Source organism: Macaca nemestrina, chromosome 2 (genome assembly GCF_043159975.1).
Source record: "Macaca nemestrina isolate mMacNem1 chromosome 2, mMacNem.hap1, whole genome shotgun sequence".
In the NCBI taxonomy this organism is placed as follows: Eukaryota; Metazoa; Chordata; class Mammalia; order Primates; family Cercopithecidae; genus Macaca; species Macaca nemestrina.
In genome coordinates, this window is record NC_092126.1 from 151,687,478 (window position 1) to 151,700,215 (window position 12,738).

A 12,738-nucleotide genomic window follows, 5' to 3' on the forward strand; every position below is an offset into this window, starting at 1 on the left:
TCCTGCACTCCCTGTCTGCCTGTTTCCTCTTTGGCTTTATTATTGCTTTAAACTTGCTTCCCGCCAACCCCTAAGAAAGAGAGAAGAAGAAACAACATAAGTTCTCTGGGGTTCCAGCCCCAAGGTCTTGGTTGAGAAAGGGGGTTGGGTTTTCCAGTGTATGCCATGAGAACTAGTGGAAAATGATGGGGCGCACAAAGCTGAACAGGACTTTCCACCACAGGGTTCCGGGAGGCTCCAGGCAGAGGGGTGTACTCAGCTTCTCTCATTTGGGTGTGCCTGGTATTAGGCATCTTGTGGGACTCAGTAGATGCCCAGAACACCCCAGAACACAGAGTGAGGAGTTCTGGGCTGGCCCCAAAGCTCCAGCTTCTCAGGATCAAGCAAGTCTGTTCTTTCCGTCCAGTCTGGCCATATCCTCTCATGCCTGCCCTCAGGACCACAGGACAGGGCCTAGGCACCAGTGCAGCCTTAGAGCCCACTCTGTTACCACCCCCTGGGGTGAGGAGGGTGGGTGTGACAGCGACAGAGCCCACAGCCTTGCATCATCAAGTCTTCAAGTGAGAGGGAGTGAACACCGCCCAGTTCACAGGGGAGACAGGGAATCTTGTCTAGTTCGAGGGCACAGGGTCATGGAGGAGCCAAGAGTCATAGCTCGTGAAGTCCGGCACTGCTGCTCCTCGCTGCCGTGGGCTGGGCCTCTTCCTTTGCTGTGGGTGTAGGGGTCAGCATGTGGGGATGGGTAGGGCATGGGGATTTCAGACAACCACTCTTTATGCTGTGCAAGGCTTTTTTTTGAGGACTTGACCATTTCCAAAAGATGTGACAGTTATTCTCCCACAGGCTGAATCTAGGCCTGCAGTCATGTTTAGTTGGTGTCAAAGTTTTTGTTTGGTTTTGAAATCAGGTGTCAACATTTAAAAATCGAGACTTTTTTTTACATGAAAATCGGGATTTCTTTTGAAAACATTTCAGTGGCCCCAAGCCACATGTCTGCATTCCCACCTGGCCACAGTCAGCCAGAGCTGCCCCAGCAGCCCCCTTCACTCATCCCCAGCATCTGCCTGACTGGTGCGCATCGGAGCTTGAGTACGACTCCCTAACTGGTGCTTATCTGATCCTCCTTGGGTCAGCCAAGTGTAGTTGGCAAAGAAAGTGTCACCATTTGAGGAAACAGACCCAGAGAGGGAGAGACTCTGGCAGGACTTCATGGTGGTCTGAACTTGGGCGTCAGGTTTTGGGTGTGGGGCCTCTGCTCTTTCCCAGGGCTGGCTGCTTCTCTTGCTCCTGCACCATTTCACTAAGAACTGTCTCCTGTCTCCTTCCTCTGGGCAGATGCTGACCTTCATTATGCTTGCCCGGCTGGCCACCCTGTGTCCTGCACCTGTCCTGCAGAGGGTGGACCGTCTCATTGAGCCACTAAGGGCCACCTGCACTGCCAAGGTAAGTCCCTGGCCCAGCCCTAGCCCAGGCCCTGGAGCACCTACTGAGTCCTCGGCCAGTTGTTCAGTTACCCCTTACTGAGCACTTCCTGCAGTGCAGGTGATATTGTGAAAGTGCTTCATTTAATCATTATCATTGCCCTATAAAGTGCTTTTTATTGTCATTTTGTACACAGGGGAACAGAGGCTTTGAGAGGTTGTTATTGGCCAAGGCTACACAGCCAGTAAATTGCAGAGCTGGATTCAGACCCATCTCTGTCTCTTCTTCCATTCATTAAACACTTCTTGGGTGCTGAGCCTCATGGGACATACTAAAGATATAACATTGAGCCTGATAGGTTCCCTACTGTCAATCTCTCACCTCCTTGTTGGGAAGCTGGGTCAGATGATTGATCTAGGGCAAAGCTGCCGCTAGACTGGAGTGCCTGAAGGGTCTGGAGGAGGGATCTGGAGTGGAAGCTCTCATGGAAAGCTGGTGTTGGGAGCAGAGCCTGGCATCTATGCTCTAGGTGGTACCTAGTAAATACCTGTTGAATGGAAGAATACATCTGGGTTTTTTAAGAATGGGAATCATTACCAAAAGGAGAGCAGTGTTTTAGATTGGCGCTTAAAGAGGAGAGATACCATACCCATAGAGTGGTGATTTTCAAAAATGAAATCTTTTGTGGATAAAACATTAAAATTGGTAGTTTATTCATAGAGACCTGCCTTGTAAGTTTACATTTTTAACATATGCTTACTATTGAGTCAATCCAAAAAAATGCTTCTACAGGGCCAGGCCGGTTTTGACAGTCTCTGTAGCCAAATCATTTCTAGTTTTCTCTGAGCTCTATGGCACCAAGGAAAGTCCCAGTTCTGGCTTTGTTGCCCAGGCTGGAGTGCAGTGGCGCAATCTCGGCTCACTGCCACCTCTGCCTGCCTCCTGGGTTCACGCCATTCTCCTGCCTCAGCCTCCCGAGTAGCTGGGACTACAGGCACCTGCCACCATGCCCAGCTAAGTTTTTGTATTTTTAGTAAAGACGGGGTTTCACCGTGTTAGCCAGGATGGTCTTGATCTCCTGACCTTGTGATCCACCCACCTCGGCCTCCCAAAGTGCTGGGATTACAGGTGTGAGCCACTGCGCCTGGCAAAAAGTCCCAGTTCTTAAGAGGGGAGGTATATATGGCACTGCAGTGCCAGAACATTCTTGCAGTAGGCTGAGGTGGCAAGAGAAGCTCTGCTCTGAGTTTCTACAAGAGCCACTCATCTGGCATGCGGAGGATGCTGTCTGTTGGGCATTGGGATGAGTGTGGATACATCCACACCCACAGTCCTTACCCATGATTCTGAATCTACCAAGCTCTGACAACCAAAAGCTTTTTAGGAACCTGTTTGTCACAAAACTTGAAGTGGCATGAGGCTATGATCTTTAATTCTCGCCAATGTACCACTTTTATATAAGGGACTTGAACATCTGAGGATTTTGGCATCCATTGGGATCCTGGAACCAAACTCCCATGGATACTGAGGGACACCTTACTACTCACAGTACTCATACATGTAGTAGAGTATTCATGTATTTGATTACAGGGTATTGTACAAGACCCCCCGGGAATGTAATCTGCACAGTATTACCTTTCTAAAACCCAAAATGTCCTGGATTCCAAAGCACATCTGGCTCCAGGGGTTTCAGAGAAGGGAGTGTGGACTTGTGTCAAGTTGTTTAATCCTCTTGGCATCTCTTATGAAGAGGCAGCTGTTACTTATAGATGGGGAAATGAGGCTCAAAGATGTAGTTACCTGAAGTCACAGCTCTTGGGGGCAGAGCCATTTGAATGCAGGACTCTGCAACTCCAATGCCAAGCTGTTATCCACTGCATTGAATTCTTTAGGAAGAGCCCAGCATAAGGAATTTGAACTTTAGTCCATAAGCAGTGGAGGAACTGCTGAGCTCCTCTGCCTAAGTGGGAGATGGTGGGGGAAGAGGAAACAGAAACTGCAGGAGGTAGTTTGGGGTGCTTACTCTCCGGCTGCATCTGTAGGACGGATCACCGGGCAGGGACTTGAGTGCAGGGAGGAGGCTGCTAGAAGACCATCACAGTGATCCATTCATTCAGTCTAGTCATATGGTGCTAAGAGCTGGTTTTAAGCACAGTATAGGCTGGATCCCTGCAGTCTGTAGGAGGTAAGTATGGGAACGCAGTACTTGCCACTGTCAATCAACAAAAAAGTGAGCACTTTAGATTGGCTGCTCTGAGGCCCCTCAGGCTGATTTGAATGGCAAAGAACCTCTGTGGGGAAACTAGCCAGTGTAAAAGCCCGGAGGTAGAGTTAGGACATGGCTGGTGAGACAGAAGCCTTAGGAGACCTCACAGCAGGGATTTATGTTGGGTAAGATGATGGGGCAAAGAGGAAGCCAGAGACCGGTGAGGAGGCAGTGGTGCGGGCCAGGCTCAATAAAGGATGGCTGCTTCTGCTGTTTCCTGCTTTAGGTCAAAGCTGGTTCCGTGAAGCAGGAGTTTGAAAAGCAAGATGAACTGAAGCGCTCTGCGATGAGGGCAGTGGCTGCCCTGCTGACCATCCCCGAGGTGGGGAAAAGCCCCATCATGGCCGACTTCTCTTCCCAAATCAGATCCAACCCTGAACTTGCTGCCCTCTTTGAAAGCATCCAGAAGGATTCCACTTCAGCCCCCAGTACAGACTCAATGGAGCTCAGCTAGTCCCCCCAGCACCGAGGTGGGCCCTCACTTATGAGAAAGGAGCCCACCCAAGCCCAAGGCCTCCCCATCGCCCACTGCAGGTCTCTACTTTTGCCCTTCCACCATCTCACTGGGGGCCCTGCCGCTCCTGGTCAGGGCTTACAGTGCCTTCTCCAGGGACCCAACTCAAAAGGACCCCAGCCCGAGCTGCGAGGCTGCCAACAGTTGGGCCCCTTCCTTAACTCAGGACAGTCATCCAAAGAAATAGGGTGAGGAAGTTTTCCAGTGACTTCACACTGTATCCCTCCATAGTCTGTCTGGTTCCTTCAGAGGGTGTCTCTGCCTCACAAACTAGTAGCATTTAGAAATAGGCTGTGCTGTCAGCTGTAAAAGGTCAGGAGGCCGCAGACACCACTCGTGGTTTCTTCACTGCATTTAGCAATGCCTGAAGTTAGTGCTTAGGCCGGGCATCTCAAAAAGATACTTGGGTCATTCACATTTTAAAATTCAAAACGGTTCATTTCTAAGTGGCAGCGATGAATCAGAAATTTGGATGATGTGTTTCTTTTCCACGGAGGAGAAATGGGTTGGGTAGGGAACTGGACAGGCTTGGACCTCGTTTCATTTCTAATTTCAAAATACTTACTAGCAAATTGGGCAACAAGGAATTACACATCTTCCATGCCACCACCCAGGCATAACCAGTTGGTTTCCTTCTGAGGAAGGTTTCAAATGTGTCTAGTGTTTAGCATTGAGGACAAAGAAATGCAAGTGGCAGGCCCAAGTATTTTCTGTGATATCCCAGGTTAATAAAGATTAGATTCTAAGTTACTACTTTTCTCTACACAACTCGTGTCCAATTGTTAGACCAGTATCTTGAATGCACTCGTCAATTTGTAAGAAATCCCAAAAATGAGGCTGGGTGCGGTGCCTCACGCCTGTAATCCCAGCACTTTGGGAAGCTGAGGTGGGCGGATCACCTGAGGTCAGGAGTTTGAGACCAGCCTGGCCAACATGGCGAAACCCTGTCCCTACTAAAAATATTAGCTGGGTACGGTGGTAGGCCTGTAGTCCCAGCTTTCAGGAGACTGAGATTCAGGAGAATCGAGTCGTCTGAACCCAGGAAGCAGAAGTTACAGTGAGCCAAGATCAAGCCACTGCACTCCGGCCGGAGTGACAGCATGACAGTCTCCAGGAAAAAAAAAAAATCCCCAAAATGACCAGTTTACATTATAAATATTTATGACTAGGTTTTGAACAGGAGACAATCTGTAAGATGCCTATCTACTAGAATGAGACTAGACCTAGAGAAGCTTTGTTATAACCAGCGCAGCATTTCTGGTAAGTTGACTGGATGGTTACTGAAAAACATCCTGTAAGCATTTCCATCTCGTAAGTACCACATCCCATATCCCTCATGACCTATATACACTATGTAAGGTGCCTGTAATCCCAGTACTTTGGGAGGCTCAGGAGTTCAAGAGCCTAGGCAACATGGCTAGACCATCTCTACCAAAAAAACTTCAAAAACTACCCAGGTGAGGTGTGCATCTGTAGTCCCAGCTACTTGGGAGGCTGAGGTGGGAAGATCACCTGAGCCTGGGGAGGTCAAGGCTGCAGTGAGTGTGCCACTGCACTCTCAGCATGGGTGACAGCAAGACCCTGTCTCCAAAAGAAAAATCGGGGCCACGTGTCACTAAATTCTAAGAGTACCAGTCAAGAGGCTCAATTGTCACCAGTTAGGTCCCCGCCTTGGCAAACTGCTGTAACATTATACCTGAAGCAGCAGCTGGTGGGAAGGTTACAGGAGACTGAAAGTGCTTTTCCAGTAACCGTGGTGGACTACCTGGAAAAGCAATTTGTACATCATCCTGTTCTTTCTGGACAGAAGTTACAGGATGCAATTTAGGCATCCCATAACAATCTGTTTAAGAAAGTCATCTGGGTATTTCCGTGCATATTTTCTCAATTCTCACAAGCATCACATGGAATAACTTGTCACCCAACTTTACAAAGCAAGGTTAAGAATGACTACTAGGCTGGGCGCGGTGGCTCAGGCCTGTAATCCCAGCACTTTGGGAGGCCGAGACGGGCGGATCACGAGGTCAGGAGATCGAGACCATCCTGGCTAACCCGGTGAAACCCCGTCTCTACTAAAAAATACAAAAAACTAGCCGGGCGAAGTGGCGGGCGCCTGTGGTCCCAGCTACTCGGGAGGCTGAGGCAGGAGAATGGCGTAAACCCGGGAGGCGGAGCTTGCAGTGAGCTGAGATCCAGCCACTGCACTCCAGCCTGGGCGACAGAGCCAGACTCAGTCTCAAAAAAAAAAAAAAAAAAAAAAAAAAGAATGACTACTTGTGGCTTGGGACCCACAGCTTCTCCAAGTGTCTTACAACCTACCTAGTCTGTGCCCCTCATCCCCAGCCTCAACTGTGCACTTGAGGCCACGTTCCCCTGTTCAAGGACCGAGTGTCCTTTACAAATCCCCTCCAAGTGGGAGATGCCAAAGGGGTTTAAGCAAAAGAACGATCTCTGTGACAAACTAAGCCAAGAAGCTGAAGACTTAAAACCAAGGAAGGAAGATGCCAGATGGCAGTTTTTACATTTATTTAAACAGAAAACGTGCACATGAGCTGTCTACTCATTTTCTTCACTGCGCAGCCTGGCGTTGGGGTTGGTGACTCTGATGGCCAGCTGGGCAGCTCTTTCCACGATGGCTTTGCGGTTCTTGGAAGAAACATTGTGAGCAATCTCGGCACAGTAAGATCTGTAAGAGAATCAAGTAGGTAAGGAGCAAGACAGCCCTGAACACACTTGGAAAATTCCATTAAGAAGGCAGTGAGTTCCAGCACCAAGCTAAGAGAGGGCTGCTTGGTATGTGGCTGTGGAATGACACCTACATGCCCCCAAATCCTGACTCCCGAGTCTATGGTTCCCTGGTGATGACAAGAACACTTTCATTTACAAAGTATCCTCACTGTTCCCTCTCATCTAATCCTTACAGCAGCCTTGTAATCCAGGCATTACCTCCATTTTACAGATAAGGAAACCAAGGCCCACAGCAAGCAATGGACAGGGATCCAGGGTGAACCCAGGCCCACGCTCCAGGTTCAATGGTTCTCCCCCAGTCGCAGGGTGCTTTACCTTGCCCATGAAGTTTCAGAACTCTTCAAAGTGGTCAAGAGCAGAACCCAAGAGTCTGAATGGAGCCAAGAGCACCCAGTTTGACCACTGAGGATACAAAGCAAGTAGAAGCAACAATGCTTAAAGTCACCCAGTCATAGCCATGCCTAATACCTGAGGACTTGGTGTGCCAGATCCAGTTCTAACTCATCCCATTTGATAACCAATTGGCCTAACAAGCACACTTCAGTAAGGAGGTGATTTATGAAGCCACCCACAGTGGGTTAAGAACAGACATTCCACCCCTGAAGCATTTTCAGCAAAGAGAGAAGCAGCAGGACTGTGAGGAGTGATTAAATGAGGCAGTGGACACACAGCTCTTTTCAAGAACCCTGCCTTAACAGCAAGACAGCAAATCCAGACAATTCTTGTTTTACATTAGTCCACTCAAATTCAAAGCAACTATATTTTTAAATGTTTCTATGTTTCAAAGGCTTAGGTTTATATTACACTTCTCATCTGTCCTTTTCAAAAAACTCTCCTGTCCTTGTCCATCTACATATTTGATAATTACAGAGTGTACCCACCATTTTAAATGTGTCCCCCTAGCTTGGGCATTTTCCATACTACAACAGACCAATCATTTTGAATAGACTCACAACATTCTATCCAGCACTCTACAATTCTCTCATTATATTTTCAGTTGTTTCCAGTTGTACTGCTGCAATGACTAGCTTTTGTTTCCCTGCTTTTCCATTCCTTAAGGACAAATGCCCAGAAATGGAACTTAGAGATCAAAGGTCAGAGATAACAGAGTATTTCCAAGGATCTTAAAACGACTGCCAAGCTGCACTTACAGAGCATATGGCAACCAGCCAACATGTGCACTGCAACTGAGTAATCATGTTGGCCCGTTACAGTTCAACTGTGGTTTCAGTGTCCACCATTAATTCCTATGCTCATCTTTTTCTAACAGAAATTTTCAGCATTTCAATGCCTGGTTAAATTTCCAGCCTTGGAAGGTAACCACGTTAGAATACTGCTCTTGTTCATTTTTATTACTTATATCTACAACCACTGTAGATAAAAGATCTTTGTAAACATAAACACAAACATCCTAGTTACTCACACACACTCCATGTTCTTTCTAGTTTACTTAGGAAAATTCAGCTTTTTGGCTTTCATTTACCAATAAGTGAAGAAAATAAACTGTCACTTCCCATGAGAATTTTTCATTCCACTGCCCTAGTTTTGGTCTAAGCAGGTCACCAAGTCTCTTATACACAGAGCTCATCAAGTGTCTAACTTACTCAGAACACCTAGAACTAGCTGGGTACGGTGGAGCATGCCTGTGGTCTTAGCTACCAGGAAGGCTGAGATGGGAAGAGACAGCTTGAGCCCACCTTGAGTTTGGGGCTGCAGTGTGCCACGATCACAGCTGTGAACAGCCACTGCACTGTAGCCAGGGCAACACAGATGCGTCTGTCTCTCTCAGATCAAACCAGGCCAGGTGCAGTAGCTCATGCCTGTAATCCCAGCATTTTGGGAGGCTAAGGCAGGCAGAACACTTAAGGTCACGAGTTCAAAACCAGCCTGGCCAAGATGGTGAAACCTCATCTCTACTAAAAATACAAAAATTAATCAGGTATGGTGGTGCACACCTGTAATCCTAGCTACATGGGAGGCTGAGGCAGGAGAAACGCTTGAAACTGGGCGGTGGAGGTTGCAGTGAGCCGAGGTCGTGCCACTGAACTCCGGCCGCGGCAAGAGAGCGAGACTCCATCTTAAAAAAACAAAAACCAATAAAACCCACCTAGAACCAATGCCCTGCAAACCCTCCATGCGCTTTCACTTCTACACCTTTGTGTAAGCACTCTCTGCCTGCCAAGTTTCCTCCTGTTCTCCACCTAATCCAAACCTGGTTCTAAAGCCCTCCTGTCCCTGAAGATACCCCTTACCACAGCACAGACTAAAGGGCCCCTTAAGGCCTGAGGTCCATGTTTGATCTTCTCCCTACCCTCCTTGTAAGCCAAAAATAAAATTCAAAGGCCCCCAGCAACCATCTGAATGCACTCCCTCCTTGAATAGGGCACTCTTGGTTTCCACAACCTCTTACCATAGCCAAGACATTCCTTTCTAGTGATAACCAATTCCCGATGAGAAACAGAAAATCTATTCAAAACCTCGAACTGCTGCCTTTCTGGACTAAACCAATGTATGCCTTAAGTGTATTTGATTGATGTCTCATGTCTCCCTAAAATACGTAAAACCAAGCTGCTCCCTGCCCACCTTGGACCCATATTCTTAGGGTCTCCCAAGGGCTGTGTCCCAGGCCATGGTCAACTCATATTTGGCTCAGAATAAATCTCTTCAAATATTTCAGAGTTCAACTCTTTTGGCTGACACCTTCATAAAGAAAGCAATGTTCTGGAAACAACAGCCAAAGGATATTGTAGTAGTGGAAAGTGGTTATTATTGCAGTGTTCACAGAGCAGTCTTTTCCTGGTCTTGGGTCTCTACACTTAGAAGACCAAGCCTCCTCCCTCCGGTAAAGGAAACACCTTGAACTCCCCAAAATCTTTACTCCCCAACAAGCATTCTCTAAAATCCCGCAAGGAACAACTTCAGATTCCCTCAGAGAATGTACAACCCCTCCCAGCCAAAATGCATCCCCCAAGAGTTTCTAGAGTTCCTGCCAGAAGTGCTCACACAGATGCACTTCGGATCCCTGAAAACTAGAGGTGGGACCCAACTCACTTGTTGCACATCAGCAGCACTTCCAACTCCTTGACGTTGTGGACCAGGAACTTCCGGAAGCCACTGGGCAGCATGTGCTTTGTTTTTTTGTTGCTCCCATAACCAATGTTGGGCATCAAGATCTGGCCCTTGAATCTTCTACGAACCCTGTTGTCAATGCCTCTGGGTTTCCGCCAGTTACGCTGAAGGAAATAACACAGGGTTAGCGTCTGTGCAGAGTGCCAACTGTTCCTTTGGGGAGGGAAAACAGAACCAAATGAAAAGGAAGTATGCCACACAGTAGCTGCCTTTGGTGACAGGACTTCACTATTTCCTTACTTTTTTGGTGGGAAAAACCAGGAGCTCGTGGCTTTAGCCACTAGGAATGCAGGCACCCCCACCATTCCTACTCCCAAGCAATGGAGGAGGCACCAATGGGATGCGAGGGGACTGTGTAGATACTGAGATGGCGAGCACAGCTGCAGACACGGCTCTCAGCCCCTCTGAGTGTTCTTGTCTATAAAATAGGGATCCTGCTGTCATAAGGCAACCCAAAATACACGACAAATGCAAAGCCCTCTAAACACATCGAAACAGCCAAGTGTCCCTTCTCATTTAAATTTCACTTAACACATCAAGAGATGTTAAGTACCAGCACTAGGGCACACTGGGGGAGACCTGTATTTCTACAGAAAGCTCTTCCACAAACCAGTTCATTGGTCAAAGGTAATCCCGACTAGATGATGTCAGAAACCGACAGCCTGTTGGAAACTTCTTTCTTCACCCCACACCCATTTCCATCCCAGGACCACATACCTTAATTTTGACATATCGGTCTGACTGGTGCCGGATGAACTTCTTGGTTCTTTTTTTGACGATCTTGGGCTTCACAAGGGGTCTGAGGGCGGCCATGATGCCTTCTGGGAAAGAAGCAGCCCCAGGTGAGGAAGAATCCTGGAAGGCGGCTTGGAAGGAGGTTTTCCCACCCAGGGATTGAACACTGTCGCAGAGTGTCTTCCAATCGCCAGCTACGGAGCAAGCTGGGAATGGAATGGGTGCCTCTGCCAGGCTTGCTTTCCCTCCCTTTCCGAAGCTGGCAGAATACTAGGCACTCTCCAGACGCGATCCCAGGAGGTCAAAGGTCAACTCAACCACTCAGAGCCCAAAGAATGCCAACAGCTGAGCAAATCAAAACCGACCCCAAGACACTCAATTTGCAAGGGGCAGCAAATCCCACCTCGCCAGTGTCCGAACCCCAAGATGGTCTTGACCATCTACTTGGACCTGAGTCTCAGTTTCCTCACCTGTAGAATAGAGATGACACTGCCCGCTGAATGCCTGCAGTGCCTGTCACAGGGTAAACGTTTAATAAAGAAAACCTTCTAATTCCCTAGGGAGCTGCTGCGCTACCACACCCTCAGCACACACAAAACCATCATACCCGTCTAAGGATGCCTCAAACCTGGAGATCTTGCAGTATCAACTCACACCTTCCTCAGTGTGGTCTTCAGAGCCATTCATTTATTTCCTACAGCAGCACCCCTTCTGTTCGCAGCCATCAACTGGCACAGAGTGGGTAATCAGTGAACCACGTATTCAAAACGACTTTGCCTTCTGGCCCATGATATCCTCGAAGGCAAGGTGGGGGCAGTTGCATCTTATTTCCAGAGATACTACCAGAATTTCTGCCTGCAACTGAACCAGCAGCCGCAGCAGCCCTAGGGCCCGAGACTGCAGCGAAGAAGCGGGCTATAGCAATGAACGAATACACGTGGGCCGACATCGGTGAGCGCTGGGATCCACAGATCCCAGCTGACGGCTGTCAAGCTGGGACACCCCTGGTCGTCCCACGGCCCACAGGAGACCCCGCAGTCTGGGCTCAACTAGCACCCTCCACCGCCAAGGAACAAACAAGCAGCCCGCAGCTCTGACTACAAGCGGAGAGCAGGAGGCTCTGGGACGCAAAGCCCCATCAACCCGGGCTGCTTCGTTCTGCTCCTGTACACGCCCCAGTAAGCTGACAATAACAATACCCACAGCCACTACCGCGCCGAAGGGGAGGCCCCCGCACCACTGGGCAATGGGGCCAGATGAATCCCGCAGGAATGCAGATGGCCACGGATTAAGACTTACCGAGGAGGAGATGGCTGCCACCTCCGTAGGCAGCGCCGAGGAAGAGAGAAGGGACAGTGGCACGCAAGGGGTGATGGGACGTAAACCCCTGGGTCCTGGCAGGGAAAAGGCAAGCACTTCCGGTTCGGCTCTTTCAAATAAAATAAAGACACGTCAAAAAATAATGCCGCGGCCGGGCGCGGTGGCTCAAGCCTGTAATCCCAGCACTTTGGGAGGCCGAGACGGGCGGATCACGAGGTCAGGAGATCGAGACCATCCTGGCGAACACGGTGAAACCCCGTCTCTACTAAAAAAATACAAAAAAACTAGCCGGGCGAGGCGGCGGGCGCCTGTAGTCCCAGCTACTCCGGAGGCTGAGGCAGGAGAATGGCGTAAACCCGGGGGGCGGAGCTTGCAGTGAGCTGAGATCCGGCCACTGCACTCCAGCCCGGGCGACAGAGCCAGACTCCGTCTCAAAAAATAATAATAATAATAATAATAATAATAATGCCGCAAAAAATTCTGAGTATACATGTTTTAATAGATCGTAATATCTAGGAATATGACTGAAAAATGTATTCTACCTATCCTTGGGTCTACGTAGAAATTTGGAATTCTTTATGAGCTAATAAGACCCGGTGGAGGG

The 12,738-nt window shown here is 48.8% G+C and overlaps 2 protein-coding genes and 1 non-coding gene across 6 annotated transcripts in view; 1 reads left to right on the forward strand and 2 right to left on the reverse strand.

The window, feature by feature from the left end:
* LOC105477733 (cullin associated and neddylation dissociated 2 (putative)) overlaps positions 1-4,952 on the forward strand; it is a 38,859-nt gene extending 33,907 nt beyond the window's left edge. The window contains exons 14-15 of the mRNA XM_011734414.2: positions 1,336-1,443; positions 3,915-4,952. Coding sequence (XP_011732716.2) covers positions 1,336-1,443; positions 3,915-4,142 — 336 coding nt within the window. The 3' untranslated portion in view covers positions 4,143-4,952. The remainder of the gene's footprint in view (positions 1-1,335; positions 1,444-3,914) is intronic.
* Positions 4,953-6,699: 1,747 nt separating this feature from the next.
* On the reverse strand, positions 6,700-12,320 carry LOC105477734 (ribosomal protein L32). 4 transcript variants are annotated; one of them, XM_071092236.1, is made up of 5 exons: positions 12,114-12,320; positions 10,797-10,900; positions 10,002-10,183; positions 7,266-7,352; positions 6,700-6,888 (listed from the first exon to the last, which is right to left on the reverse strand). In XM_071092236.1, exons 2-5 carry the CDS (start codon positions 10,890-10,892, stop codon positions 6,759-6,761), a joined length of 495 nt encoding a protein of 164 aa, XP_070948337.1. In that variant the 5' UTR covers positions 10,893-10,900; positions 12,114-12,320; the 3' UTR covers positions 6,700-6,758. The 4 variants fall into 4 exon arrangements, with proteins under 4 accessions (XP_070948337.1, XP_070948336.1, XP_011732718.1 ...); XM_071092235.1 differs by having other exon boundaries at positions 10,797-10,897; positions 12,114-12,319; XM_011734416.3 differs by lacking the exon at positions 7,266-7,352 and having other exon boundaries at positions 12,114-12,304.
* On the reverse strand, positions 10,979-11,117 carry LOC112425935 (small nucleolar RNA SNORA7). Its single transcript, XR_003017142.1, has one exon. It is a non-coding gene; the product is annotated as a small nucleolar RNA SNORA7 (small nucleolar RNA).
* Positions 12,321-12,738: the final 418 nt, after the last annotated feature.

Coding starts and splice junctions, on each gene's coding strand:
- LOC105477734 (XM_071092236.1), bottom strand. CDS start 10,892: ATGGCCGCCCTCAGACCCCTTGTGAAGCCCAAGATCGTCAAAAAAAGA. Junction 10,184..10,796: donor ACCGATATGTCAAAATTAAG/GTATGTGGTCCT, acceptor TATTTCCTTCAG/CGTAACTGGCGGAAACCCAG. Junction 6,889..7,265: donor TCTGAAACTTCATGGGCAAG/GTAAAGCACCCT, acceptor ATTCTCTTACAG/ATCTTACTGTGCCGAGATTG.